General features: G+C 37.6%; 1 protein-coding gene across 1 annotated transcript; it reads right to left on the bottom strand.

The window, feature by feature from the left end:
* Positions 1–312: 312 nt before the first annotated feature.
* LOC114711079 (cationic amino acid transporter 9, chloroplastic-like) lies at positions 313–10,717 on the bottom strand. The gene is made up of 8 exons (XM_028895431.1): positions 10,406–10,717; positions 8,105–8,511; positions 7,834–8,010; positions 7,466–7,690; positions 7,210–7,386; positions 1,588–1,809; positions 859–948; positions 313–750 (listed from the first exon to the last, which is right to left on the bottom strand). Exons 1-8 carry the CDS (start codon positions 10,656–10,658, stop codon positions 607–609), a joined length of 1,695 nt encoding a protein of 564 aa, XP_028751264.1. The 5' UTR covers positions 10,659–10,717; the 3' UTR covers positions 313–606.
* Between the last annotated feature and the right edge of the window lie 4,501 nt (positions 10,718–15,218).

The raw sequence follows: 15,218 nt of genomic DNA, 5'->3' as shown, positions 1-15,218 counted from the left end.
TTTTTTAATACCTACAAATTAGTTATCTAGTGCTTATGTAATGTTTACATTAGATCAAGAATTGGCCAAGCTTGGGCATTGTGAAACGTAAAGTGCATGATAGGGACAGTGTTTCAACTATCAAATTATTAAAATAAAAACAGAGATACTTTAGATTAAGGAAATATTTATTCGTCTTAAATCCAGATATACAGAGTTCATCATTCATCGAATTGATTTTCATCTTATAACAAAAAGGGTGCAAGAATCTTGAACGCCAACCAATCAGGGAAATGAAACCCCCCACATTACAAAGATGAGCCACCCACAAGCTTTTTAAAAGCCACATTCATTCAGAGGGAAGATAATTGTGGCCACTGCCATGTACAATCTAAGCAGTAACTGTACCAAGAAATATTTTTACAGTTCACGTTCCTACCAGAATCAATCATTATTGATTTACAGCACTTATTTTTGACAGAAAACGATATGCTTTTTCTATACAAGAACTGACCACAAGCAACTGTGATGGTATATAAGAGATCAGTGACTCACCAAGTAAACGGTCTTACTGGCCTTGGAATCATATTCAACTGAACTTATCTTTTTTGACCCGATGAAGTGAACTCACCAAGCTTCTTCCTCTGGTATGCGATCATAAATGATAGTCTCTTTACCATTTGGATCAGCATGATATTGGCCATATATTGCATAAACACCAACCATAACAACACTAAGAACGACAAATCTCACCCATGCTTCATGATGTAACTGTAGAAAGGATGTATTTGTCATCGCTTTTGACATATAAATCCATCAACATCAAATTTTTCATAGATATTACTTCATCACAGTTCCAAAGAGAGGTTGCAAACATACCTGTGCAAATAAGAACATGTTGAAGAAGATGCAAATAGCAGGCAGGAAGGGAACCCAAGGGCAAGAAAACCCTGGTGCTTCGTCATAAACCTGTTATGGCCAAGCAGAATTTATACGATATCAAAACTGCCACAATCATGAAATCATCAAGCAAGAGATTAACAGTGTTCCTGGACTCATGAGACAGCATCAACCCTTTGAAAAGCTGACATATGTAGATCAGATTGCCTTTGTTGAACAAGGCAGGGAAGGAAAACAATAGAACAATTCGAGATGGTTTCCTTCTAAAGGACAAGATCCAACTATAATATCAAAGAATTTAGCTACATCTTTCTATCACCAATTATTCAGAACTAATTATTAGGCGCATGAAAGCGAGGGTCCAGCTAATAAAGTTATTTATCTATATAAAGTAGTTCTAGTGGATGTTGGTCTTTAGCTCTAATTTATGCAAAATTATATCAACAAATTCAGTAGTTTTTAGAATGACATAATACACTGCATGAGAATCTGGCTAAACCTAGACAGAAATAAGTTTTAAGCCAGTTTATTTGCATAAATCAACACCATTCCCAGAAACTGATTATCAGATATATTCTCATCCATATTTCAACTGTAGATTCATCTTATACTCAACCTTATCCTTGATGCAATAGCTTTGATGTATCCCAAGCAAGAGGCAATAATATATTGCAGTGTTCCTTAAGGGGGGAAAAAAATGATAGTCACCTGCCGGAACCAGAGAGCAGCAGAAGCAGCGATTGCAACGACTAGGAGGATAATCAGAAAAATAATTGACACATCATAGCGGTATAAGATCCCAGCACCAAATCCACAAATAGCAACAGCAATTAGGCAAATGACTCCTTCCCTCCAAGATGAGACTTGACTGGCTGTCTTACCTCTCCAGCGAAGAGCTACTACACATGCTGAGACAGCTGAATAGCCAGTCTGAAACAAGAAAAATAACATGTAAACAAGACTATTTACAAACAAAGTCCAGTAGTATCTCTGTATAAAACAAAACTTGGCTGTATTAGAAAGTTCTGAGAACCTTAATCAGAAAATGCAATGAAATGCATTGAAAATTGTAAAGATATTGTAGGAGATATTATAAGATATGTAAATATCCTGTAATTAGTATATAGGATATGATGTGATATGATTTCATATTAATGAGCCATTAATACCTAGGCTCCTCTATTGTATATAAATACCCAATCGAAGTATCAATAAAATACACAATTTTCATTCTCTAAATTACATGGCATCAGAGCCAATTTACTAGGGTTAGAAGAAATTTTTTTCCGGCTGCTAGCGTCCGTGCACTGTTCACCAGCATCCGTGCACTGTTCACACGCTACCAGAGGTCCGTTCTCCCGCCATCTACAGTGCACACGCGCCGGTCAGGGGAGGTCGCAGGGTTCCGATCGGCCAACCACCGGAGTCTCGTCGCCGTCCGAGCAGCGCGTGGCCTTCACGCGCCGTCACCCCGTCCGTGCACTGTTCACGCGCCGTCGCGTTTTGCAGTGTTTTCCGGCGTCGTCTGTCATTTTCCGGCGTCCTCTCTCGGTTTCCGGCGTCTTCTGTTGTTCCCCGACCCATCCTTGCTACTTATACTTCGTGGGTCCCACTATTTGTTGTGATTCAGAGCAATTTTTTGGCTTCCTGAGAAAGCGTTGGTGCTCTGGTTTGTGGAATTCTGATCTATTTTTTATTTTGTGGTTCCTAGTGTGATCCATTTGACTGATTAGTGTTGTTGTGATCATTATTATCCTAATGGGTGATAACAAATCTGTTGTTCCTGAGGTGGTTCCAGTAGTCACTAAGATTACTGAACACAAACTAACTTGGAAAAATTACCTGGATTGGAGTAAGACTATTCGTATTTATTTTCGGAGTATTGAGAAGGAAGATCACTTGACTGACAATCCTCCTGATGAAAAGGATGCCTCTCGCAAGTCATGGTTAAGAGATGATGCACGACTTCTGTTACAACTTCGTAACTCTATTGACAGTGAGATCATGCCTTCTATTACTCATTGTGAATTTGTTAAAGAGCTAATGGATTATTTGGCCCTCTTATACTCAGGAAAGAACAACATCTCTCGTATTTACGAGGTCTGCAGATCGTTCTATCGGTCCGAGATGCCCGTTGACCGTTCCCTCACAAACTTCTTTATGGACTTTAAAAGCACCTATGAAGAGCTCAATGTTCTTATGCCTATTTCTGATGACAGGAAAGTTAATGTGTCTCACCGCGAGCAGATGGCCACCATGAGTTTTCTGACTGCACTGCCATCTCAATATGCGGCTGCTCGATCACAAATTTTGTCGGGAGCTGACATCCCCTCTCTTGAAGAAGCTTTCTCTCGTGTACTGAGAACTGAACAAAACCCTTCCTCAGCTCCCATTCCACCTACTAGTGCATTACTCAGTCGAGGCCAGAATGACAATCGAGGGCTCCCTAGTCGAAGTGGTCCGAAACCAGGAGGTGGTAATCAGGAGCCCAAGGAAGTAATATGTTATTACTGCAAGGAACCGGGACATACTAAACGCACATGTCGTAAGCTGCAAAACAAACAACAACGACAGAGCTCTGCCCATGTGGCTACAACAACCAGTGACATGGTTACTATCTCAGCTGCCGAGTATGCTCAATTGAAATCTGCAAATCCCCCCGTGAGCACTGCTAGTGCAACAGGTAATGAGGCTACTGCCCTTGTCTCTTCTTCCAACAAATGGATCATAGACTCTGGTGCTACTGACCACATGACAGGTAACCGTCATCTCTTCTCTAGCTATACTTCTTATGCCAACCCTTCTGCTATCACCATTGCGGATGGTTCCCACTCTCGTGTCCTTGGATCTGGATCTGTTAAACCTACTCCTTCTATTCATTTAAAATCTGTACTCAATGTCCCAAATCTGCTTTTAACCTTTTGTCCCCTAGCAAGCTTACTCGCCAATTAAATTGTTGGGTCTCACTTTTTCCTGACCATTGCTTGATACAGGATCTTTTGACGAAGAAGATTATTGGTAGGGGCTACGAATCTGGCGGGCATTACTTCCTTGATGATCAGGGGTCTCGTGCGGTGGCTTGTACTGGTGGTGTCACTCCATTTGAAGCACATTGTCGTTTGGGTCATTTATCTTTATCCTCTTTAAAAAAGGTTTATCCTCAGTTTCAGCATTTGTCGTCTTTAGATTGTGAGTCGTGTCAGTTTGCTAAACATCATCGTCTACCGTTAGTGTCTAGAGTCAATAAACGGGCTTCGTCCCCTTTTGAGTTAGTGCACTCCGATATTTGGGGTCCGTGTCCAGTTGAGTCCAAAGGTGGTTTTAAATATTTTGTCACATTTGTTGATGATTATTCCCGTACCACTTGGCTATATTTAATGAAAAATCGTTCTGAGCTTTTCTCTCACTTTTGTACTTTTGTTGCCGAAATTAAAACTCAATTCAATACGCTTGTCCACACCTTGCGCAGTGATAATGCTAAAGAATATTTTTCTGAATCCTTTCGCTCTTTTATGCTTCAACATGGCATTCTTCATCAATCTTCCTGTGTGGATACACCGGCTCAAAATGGTGTGGCCGAAAGAAAAAATCGCCACTTATTAGAAGTGGCCCGTGCACTTTTATTTCAAATGCAGGTTCCAAAACCATTCTGGGCAGATGCAGTCTCCACAGCTTGTTTTCTTATTAATCGCATGCCCTCCTCTGTCCTTGATGGTAACATTCCCTACACCACTCTCTTTCCTTCCAAAGCTTTGTTCCCTATTGATCCTAAGATCTTTGGCTGTGTTTGTTTTGTTCGAGATGTGCGTCCCACGGTCTCTAAATTGGACCCCAAGTCTCTTAAATGTGTCTTTCTTGGCTACTCTCGAGTTCAAAAGGGTTATCGATGTTTTTCTCCTACTTTGAATCGTTATTTGGTTTCAGCCGATGTCACTTTTAAGGAATCTGTTGCCTACTTTGCACCTAATGCTTCCGCTGCACCTTCTCCACCGGCGGAGGAGGATACCTTTCTGGTATATTCTGTTAGTCCAAGTTTACCACCAGCACCAGCTCTCGTACTGGCACCTGGTCAACCATCTTTGTCTTGGGTCTACACCAGACGTTTGAAGGAAACTACTCCTACTGTTGCGCCACATTCTGCTCCACCATTATCTGCTTCGTCATCTGATCCTGCAGCAAGCATCATGCACCCTGAGCCTGACCCTGCCCCTGCCCCAGGTCTAGATGCCGATCCCTCAATTGACTCTGAGACACCTCCTGTTCCAGATCCAGATCCCTCTCTTAATTTGCCCATTGCCCTTCGCAAAGGTAAACGTACTTGTGCCCATCCTATTTCTTCTTTTGTTTCATATAACCACCTCCCTTCTGTTTCTCGTGCCTTTGTTGCCTCTTTAGATACTATTTCAGTACCTAAGTCCCTTCATGAAGCCTTGTCCCACCCGGGTTGGCGTACTGCTATGGAAGAAGAGATGGCGGCTCTTCATTGTGCTGGCACATGGACCTTAGTAGATTTACCAGCAGGAAAGAAAGCTATTGGGTGTAAGTGGGTGTTGACCCCTAAAGTTAAGGCGGATGGTACACTTGAACGCCTCAAGGCTCGCCTTGTCGCAAAAGGCTATGCTCAAAAGTATGGTATTGACTACTCTGAGACTTTTTCTCCCGTGGCCAAGCTCTCTTCGGTTCGTCTGTTTATCTCCATGGCCGCTACCTATAGTTGGGATCTCCATCAATTAGATATCAAAAATGCATTCTTGAACGGTGATCTCCTTGAAGAAGTGTATATGGAGCAACCACCAGGTTTTGTTGCTCAGGGGGAGCGTGGGAAGGTGTGTCGCCTTAAGAAATCACTCTATGGCTTAAAACAAAGTCCTCGGGCATGGTTTGACAGATTTAGTACTGTTGTGAAAAACTTTGGCCTGCACCAGAGTAAGTGTGATCATTCTGTGTTCTATCAGCAAACAAGTGCTGGCATGATTCTACTGGTTGTGTATGTCGATGACATTGTGATTACAGGAAACAATGCCTCGGGGATCTCATCTCTCAAGTCGTTCCTTAACTCACATTTCCAAACGAAGGATCTGGGTTCATTGAAGTATTTTCTGGGAATTGAAGTCATGAGGAGCAAGAAAGGCATCTTATTGACTCAGAGAAAGTATGTTCTTGATCTGTTGAAAGAAACTGGGAAACTAGGGGCTGCCCCGACCAGCTTCCCTATGGTCTATAATCCTCTGCTTGATGCTGATGGTAGCATACCATGTGAAAATCCTGATGAGGCTGCTAAGAGCAAGCCATTTGAAAATCCAGAGAGGTATAGGAGACTGATTGGGAAGTTGAATTACCTTACAGTGACCCGTCCTGATATCACCTATCCAGTAAGTGTCCTTAGCCAATTTATGGTTGCGCCAACTGTCCGACAATGGGAAGCCTTAGAGCATGTGTTACACTACTTGAAGGGATCCCCGGGTCGTGGGATATTGTACAAGAATCATGGTCACACAGACATTGAGTGCTTTTGTGATGCTGATCATGGTGGGTCGAAAGCCACGAGACGATCGACTACAGGATACTGTGTTTTTGTAGGAGGCAACTTGGTGTCCTGGAAAAGCAAGAAACAGAATGTGGTGTCACGATCGAGTGCAGAAGCGGAATACAGAGCCATGGCGCAATCTGTATGTGAGATAGTTTGGATACACCAGCTACTAAAAGAGGTTGGTCTTAAAACCTCGTTACCAGCAAAGCTGTGGTGTGATAATAAAGCAGCCCTACACATAGCTTCGAACTCGGTCTTTCATGAACGAACGAAACATATTGAGATTGACTGTCATTTTATTCGAGACAAGCTCAAGGAAAACTTCATCTCTACAGGACATGTCAGATCCAGCGACCAGTTGGGTGATCTTCTCACCAAAGCTCTCAATGGGGTTCGAGTTGAATATCTTTGTAACAAGTTGGGCATGATTGACATCTATGCTCCAACTTGAGGGGGAGTGTAAAGATATTGTAGGAGATATTATAAGATATGTAAATATCCTGTAATTAGTATATAGGATATGATGTGATATGATTTCATATTAATGAGCCATTAATACCTAGGCTCCTCTATTGTATATAAATACCCAATCGAAGTATCAATAAAATACACAATTTTCATTCTCTAAATTACAAAAATCTTGAATTAAAGTACCCAATGTCGCACCATGAAAGAAACACCCCCACTGATCTAGAACCCATCTTCCTTTGATAAGTCATAGACAACATGCGGAGAAGAAACTAAATATATATAGAGATTAGTTGACAGCTTTAATGCCATGAATTGGTATAGGCTCTTACCAATGTACCGACAGAAAGAATGTGTGAGAGCACATGCACGTTGAATAGTCCAGCCAAAACACTAGCAATGGCACCAACCCAGACCTGAGAATGAACAGGAGTGTGGTGCTTGGAGTTTACTTTAGCAAATATTGAAGGCAGTAGACCATCCCTTCCCAGCCCAAGATATAACCGAGACTGCTCATGAGAAACATCCCATTAGCCCATGGTACATGAACTAGGCACATGAAATATCATAAGTTCTCAAGTGTTTAACCTGGACATAAAGACCAACTAGGAGTGTTGTTGTAAGTCCAGCTACAGCACCTATGCTAATCAGAACGGAAACATACTTTAAACCCTTTGATGTAAAAGCTTCAGCCAATGGAGCATCTTCCCCGATAAACTTGTATGGAACCATTCCAGTAATCACTAAACAAACTCCAACGTACAATAAGATACAAACTAACAGGCTTGTGATGATGCCAATTGGCAAATCTCGCTGAAATATTAGAAATAAGAGAAGTAATAGTTAGAAGAAGGTGAATGTATTGATGGGAAGTACCAATGCTATATGTGTATCAGAAAAGAAATACAGTATCCAGCTTTTTAATAAAGCAGTGGAGTGATGTCAACATATCATACCTGTGGTCTTTTAGATTCCTCAGCAGAATTGGCAACTGCATCAAATCCAACATATGCAAAGAATACTACAGTAGCTCCCGTAAATATGCTTTTGACACCATAAGGAGCAAAGGGAGACCAATTGGAAACATCAACCTCAAAAGCTCCAACAAATATGACAAAGATAACAATGACTACCTGCAACAAATAGCAGAATAGCTATATTTCTGTCTTGGTAAAGAGGTTCTTAATATCAGATAGATTAGTGGTAACTTGTAGGAGCGAAAGGAACCTTTGTCACAGTCATAAAAGAATTTACGGCCGATGATTCTCCAACACCCCAACAGAGAATTATAGTCAGAAGTATTAGGAGAATTGGAGCTAAGAGGTTGATTGATAGAACTCCTCCAATGTCTTGACCACGTCCGAACCAAAAGGGAATGTTTTCTTTGAAAACAGGAAAGATCTCAAGAATTGTTATTACATAATTTGCTAAGCTTCTTGCTATGCTGGCTGCCCCAAGATGATAGTCAAGCATTAATTGTGCAAAAACAAGAAAAGCAGTGATTTCATTGAAAGCCGTATATGCATACAGGTATGCCCCTCCAACAACAGCAGGAAAACGAGAAGCTAGTTCAGCATAACAGAGTGCATTGATGACACATGATGCTCCAGCAAGTATAAAACTAATTGTTACTCCTGCATTCAAGAAACAAACCACAAATAAGCCACCAAGTTCAGAATGGTAAGTTGAATGCACAATGAGCATTACACACCCTGACCGTTACTTTAAAACAGAAATAACAAGCAATGGCAGTACTCTACATCTGATTGCAGCATTCGACAATTAAGTTTCAGCTCAATAGAAATCAAAATAGAGAGAAATGACAAGAAAGTGTACGAAACCTGAATAAACTGTTAGAATTGAGTGTAAATAGTAGGATGAATGGCATAATCCTTCGTACCTATTGAATAGTCTTTCCTTTATTACAGATAATAGATATAATACAACCTGAGCTTATCTATTTAAGCTTAAGTAAGTACCCTCTCTTTCTACAGTAACATTGCAAGTTTGTTCCTTCCCAATATTTGCATGTATCTTTTAGATAGCCATATTTCTTATCGAAGAAAATTTGTAGGCATAAAGCTCCATATAATTGGGAATTATAAATTGGGAAAGCATAGAAACTGACAATTGGGAGCAAAAATCAAAAGATTTTGTCTCTCAAGACCTTTTTCAAAACATAGGTTCCGTCCTTAAATCTCAGACAACATCCTGTTTGGTCAAGGTTTTTGGTGAAAGAAGTTGCCTATTATTAAATAAAGTACCCATCCAATTTCTTCAGGTGCTTGGTCATATTATAGGGGGAAAAAACCTAATATAAGTGGAGGTAAAAATAGTTTTTCTGCTGTTGGTTGGAAGTGTAAGATTGGAGTTTTTCTTTGGAATGAGGCAGCAGCAGACCAGAAATCTTATAAGAAAGAAATAATCTTACTCAAAATCATTAACTATCCTTTTAGCCCTAAAAATTTTCTTATCTCGACTTTTTCCAGGTTCATTTCTGTTCTTACTCTAATATGCTGAAATTGATGAATTTCAACATTTATATCTTAAAATTTCATGTTACATGCGTGTCTTTAGATTAAAACGTTATATTCGCACACATATAGTGTTTTTTTTAATATTAAATGAATAAAAAATTATAAACTTTATAAAAATTAAACAAAATGAATATTTAAAATCACCAATTCATTTAAAAGATATTAATTGCAAACTCAGATCTGTACGTTCTATTTTTAGAAAATTTGACCATAAAAAGCAGTATGCATTGAAAAATATTTATCAAACGCAATAATATTGCTAAAAACGCTTGTTAAATGGATTATGCCAAACATAAGCAGAAGTCTAGAGTCATAGTAGCCCCAGATGAAACTGGCCCTGAATCCATATCATCCTCTGTAGATCCACACGACAATATTATTATTAGGAATACCATAAAAATTAAGAAACATAACAATCGGCTTTAGAGAACAAAATCAAATGAATTGATCTTTTAAGGCGTATCCTAGAAAAATACAGAAATATAGCTTCCTAATTGTCGGGTAAATAGTCCATACGATCAACAGAAGATCCATAATGTAAATTAGATTTCATCTCCTAAGTTTACAAAGCAATTTCCAAGATAACACCTAAAACTTTGCAGGTTGAAATGAAAATAAATAAATAAAGGGAGAGCAAGAATGAAACACAACAAAAAATTGATCCTGTGAACTCTAGATATCACAATAAAATGCAAATGCAAAACTTAGACGCTCTATCTTCATTCAATCCTTTTACTAAGAAAGCAAACAATGATCTTAACTTCTCAATTTTCAAACCTCATATTTCATCCGACCAACCAGACCGAAATCCTCTTGAGCTACTAACTAACCCTGAGCAAAAATTTTCTTTTGCAGCATTGAAATTCTATTTCAACAACTCCATTCAGAAAAAAAGGATAAAAACCGGCTAAAAATCGCGAATTTCTAAAAAGGAAAAGAAATAGCGACCGCCAATTCAGCTGGAAATGGGAAGAATAATAGGGGCACGAACCTGGTCCGGTATCTCGAGCGACAGTGCCGGTGATGACGAAGATGCCAGCACCGATGGAGGCGCCAACTCCAATAAGGATGAGGTCAAGCACGCCAAGCCGGCGGGAAAGGCCCTGGCTAGAATTATCACGGGCAGCTTTCTCCGCCGGCGTGGCCAAGCGCTTGGCTCTAAGTGCCGACGACCAGAAGCGACTACAAAACGAAGAAGAAGAAGAGGAAGAAGAAATGACTCCGCCACTCTCATGGATTCCCATGGCTAACAACGGAGATCAGAATAGGAATAGGGATGGCAAGTCAAGATTGTTGAATACGGTCCATTATATGTTGGCTTTGGGGGTAATGCTGCATCTGATTTTCTGACGGGAAATCACAAATTCACAACGTAAATTTCAGATCTTCAGGACTTGCATATTTTGCCGGAAATTCTTAGAAATAGAGGGGACTCACACAAAAATTTAGTATAAAATAAAATAAAAAAATTTTAAAAGGAAAAATTATTGAAAATTTCATTTTGCAATATGTCTTTACTTGTATGTAAATGTCTTTCGTTTTACTCATAATTGAAAATAAGTTGCATATAATTAAAAAAACAAATACAGTTGCCTCAATCTTTAAATAAATTTAAGGTATCTTTTGAGCAATAAACTAATTAATGAGGATTTTTCAACAGTTTTCTCTCGCAAAGACTAAATACTCGATTGAATAGTAATAGGTAATAACAATAGCTATTATAATAATTTTTTTGTTATTGATATTCATTTCCCATACACATTTCACATATATATATTGTTGGATTAAATTTGAATAATTTATAGTTAATATCAAACAATTCATAATTATATTGGAAAGAAGAGTACAAAATTTACCATATAAAATCATAAATTTGAAGCGTTGGAATTTAAATAAATCCATGAACTCAAATAGAAAAATAGAGACAAAATGGAGGCTTGAAAATGTGGAGAGAAACAAAATCCACGTGTTTCCCTAAAGACTAGAAAATTAGAAATTAATCGGCTCTCCAGATGCGAAGGGTGATGAGATGTATTGAGATGCTTTATATGACATGATTCATAGGTGGTATGTATGGGCTAAGCTGCTTGAGCCTAAACCTTTTGATTGGGCCAAACAGGGCAATTTGTCTGGCCCACATAGGTTGGCTGGTAGGCTACTTTTTCTTTTCCGAAAATAGTTATCGCATCCGATATCTTAATACTGCCTCTGAGTCTTTAATATAAAATTTAGTTTGTAATTTGAATTATAAACTATATGTTATATTAAGAATCAAAGATAGCAATTATGAATTTTAAATTTATTGAAAAAGTGGGTTGACCTATTATCTGTCCTTGGTGGGTGGGGTTGAGAAAATTCTGGTCTATAAAAAAAAAAAGGGGCGGCCATATGTATTCGAGAAAATTAGTCCGAGGTTTTAGAGAAGAAAGATAATTACTAAAAAAATTCTAATGATAAGAGAACAGTTGAAACTTATTGCCATTTTTTTCTTTAGAACTTGTTATTATAAACTACTCAGTTGTTCTGGGACCATTTTGTAAAATTTTTTTTGAGATCTTATTGTAATTTTTCCTATATATTTGGACTTTTGATAGGATAGCTTGATTAGTCCAAATTGGGTCATATACATATAGATAGATATATATATATATATGGAACTTAAATGGAAAAATAATTATTCTAATTGTTTTACTAATAAATTGAAAGATTAAAATGAAAAAAACAAAAAAAGCTTGAAAATTGCTTTGTCTCAAATTGGGAATTCTTACAAAAATGTATTGCCATTTATAAGTCAAGTAGTCAAGTAGTATACTCAAAAGTTGTTAAGGCATAGGAAATAAACTTGATTTGAAATATAGTCATTTTTAGGATTTTTTGTCATTTCCCCATAAAAATACTCACATATATTAGATTTGAATGCATAGAAGATATACATGTTAGTACTCAATATCCTGAATGAATATTAAGTTTCAAATTGTGAGACAAAACTGGTAAGAATATATCCAAAACTACTTGCCAAATATAATTCTGTGTGCACATGGATATCTCCATGGATACACTCAAATCTAAAAAGTCAAAAACCAAAACAAATGGCACTAAAGTAACCACTATACGTGGGGGGAAAAAATTCCATCCATTGTCTTATCCATCCTTTCCAAAAACTCTCATTGAATGGCCTTGCTTAATCGAGAAAAAAAAAAAAAAACAAGAAGAAAGAATTGTATTGGGGTAGGTGGGGATTTGGAGACTATTAAATTGAAGTTAATTGCATTAAAATAAATAAATTTCATTTATGCTTTCTCCAATTCTAAATATAGCATTTTTAATTTAGTTATTTTCTTTCTCAAGTTAATTAAAATTACTCAACAACCTCACAATTTTAAAAATCAAAATACAGCAAAGGGAAAAAAAATATCAATTTTCAATGAAGCTATTGGGAAGAACATAAACATCATCGTGAATGAGTTTACACTCTTGAACGTTACTTCTCACATATATAGCAGAAGAAAATCAAAGGTTCTACTCGACACACACGCATATATCCTCATTGTCTGAGAGAGAAAAGTCCATTACATAGGATGATCCATGAAACTAGGTATGTTCTTTCAACAAAATTGACGAAATCCACTGTTATTGTATGCCATTATTGTGCGGAATCTAGGATGGAAGGGCTGATCATATGTGTCACATAGTCTCTTTATTTTCTTGGAGGAAACAGTGTAATGAGTGAAAGAGCACAGGGAAATAATATTACCTCTGGTCTGGAATATAAAACCTCATTTGTAGATTAGAAACGAGGTTTTATAATTAAGATTGGAGTTAGTACATGGCAAGTTTGTTGGCGGGAAAGGTTCTCTGAAGAGTACAAGAAGAAGAGATGAAGAAGAAAATGGTGTACGATGTCTTCAAGGCGTGGGTAGCACTTTTCTTTAGGCTTAATTGGCCCCCATATATTTCTATTTTATAGGGTGTAAGTTAGGATGCTTGGCGAATTTCCTTCAGGATAGAATGAAGACTCTTGAATATAGATTGCAGTTCCAAACTCAAGCAAAGACAATAATGGCTTTCACAAAGTGATAATTTGACTCTGTCTCTGCGTGCACTCAAAGACAAAGGCAATGAGTTTGAACTTAGTGTTTGTGTTGTATTCTCTCCAAATAAAGTGATGGTGAAGGGTTTATATAGAGCATAGAATGATATCTTGAAGAGATACCTTTTAGAATAAAACTTATTAAATAGAAAGTCACGACCATATGTTGGTTTATGAACCAACATAATTTAAATAAATACAATGAATTTAGTATGTAGGTTCATTTAATGTTTTAACTTCCCACATGACCCTTCATATAAATATATTAATTTATATGAAGACACACACTGCCAGGAGAAGTAGTGGAGACGGCAAAAGAAGGGTAGTTTAAATCCCACACACTGCCATGAGTGACTCCAAAACAAGTGTTACTTTCTCCAGTTACAACTTGAAGCAATGAGTCATTGTAAACCTTGTCCACATAGGAAGTTGATGTAGTCGGTTTCATTAGCATCGTATACTAAACCAGGATTTAGTGCCTTGCATGGTTAGATTTATATGGCCAGAACCATATGCAATCTCAGCATCGTTCTTTAGAGATTTCAATGGTGTAGCTGTGATTTAAAAAAGAAAAAGAAAAAAAAATCTGAGTGTAAACGGATCCATGGGAAAACATGTGTTTTGACAGTCCATTACTTTTTCAAAAAGATCTTGTCTTTTTTTCCCCCCCGTGAATTAAAGATCTTGTCTTTTAGTATTGATCTGATGGCTATCATCACACCACTTCATCATCGATCTGCTCAGCAGGCCAAATAATATAGGGAAAAATCATTATTTGGTCTTAAGGAAGAAATGTAATTATCAAAAAGTCTCATAACAAGAGAATGATAAGTTTGTGTAGCAAAATGACAATCACATCGATGCTGATTTGTCATGGTTATATTTTTTTCCTCAGACTTCATAGTGATTTCCCTAATAATATATGCCAAACTTGATCTATTTGCACCCTCGATATGCCATCTACTTACAGCATATTATGTGACATGACAACAACAATGAACCGTCTAATTAAAATGAACAAAGAAGTCTTTTATGAATACTCCATCTAATTTTAAATGTAGGATCTAGATAACTGATTTAATTATAAAAATTACGAAAATTAGTTAAATTAGTTATTTGCAAGAAAAATATGTTTATTTTTCTAAAATACCCCCTTTAATCATTTGCATTAATTGAAAGTTATGCCCGATTGATTCAAATCCCTTTAATATATGCAATTAACATGGATAATTTAAGAAAATCTTGATAATTTGATATACAAAGTTGGATTAGGTCTTAAATTTATTATTGAAACAAACCCCTAAACTAAATCCTACATTTTGGGATCAGATGGAGTACATTAAATTAGATACTATGCAATGGATAACATGGAACCAAAAGAATGGCATAGAAGAAAACTTCTTAGTTGGGCCGAGTCAATTATAAATCAAGCTGGACAAGAGTAATGAATAATCACATACACACACCTGTGGTCATAATAGCAGACTTGATTGCTGCAGGAGACCAAGAAGGATGGAAGGATTTGATGTTAGCAGCTAACGCAGTAACATGAGGGCATGCCATTGATGTCCCTGGATGGAAAAAATATTCTAGTTGTCTTTTGTCTCCTTTCACTTGAGAAGGAGGTGAATTTGGAGACCATGCAGCCAAAATATCAGATCCTGGTGCTGCTATGTCTGGCTATACTTTATTATGATATAATCCAAAATTATTG

Source organism: Neltuma alba, unplaced genomic scaffold (genome assembly GCF_004799145.2).
Source record: "Neltuma alba isolate B1F8T4 unplaced genomic scaffold, ASM479914v2 tig00011277_pilon, whole genome shotgun sequence".
NCBI lineage: Eukaryota > Viridiplantae > Streptophyta > Magnoliopsida > Fabales > Fabaceae > Neltuma > Neltuma alba.
This window is presented reverse-complemented; position numbering and strand designations above follow the sequence as displayed.

What these genes read in the sequence shown, in the direction of transcription:
- LOC114711079 (XM_028895431.1), bottom strand. Translation starts at nt 10,658, where the DNA reads ATGGGAATCCATGAGAGTGGCGGAGTCATTTCTTCTTCCTCTTCTTCT. An exon ending in CGCTCGAGATACCGGACCAG is followed by an intron (nt 8,512 to 10,405) that starts GTTCGTGCCCCT and finishes TCTTGAATGCAG; the next exon opens with GAGTAACAATTAGTTTTATA. An exon ending in ACATGTTCTTATTTGCACAG is followed by an intron (nt 751 to 858) that starts GTATGTTTGCAA and finishes TCCTTTCTACAG; the next exon opens with TTACATCATGAAGCATGGGT.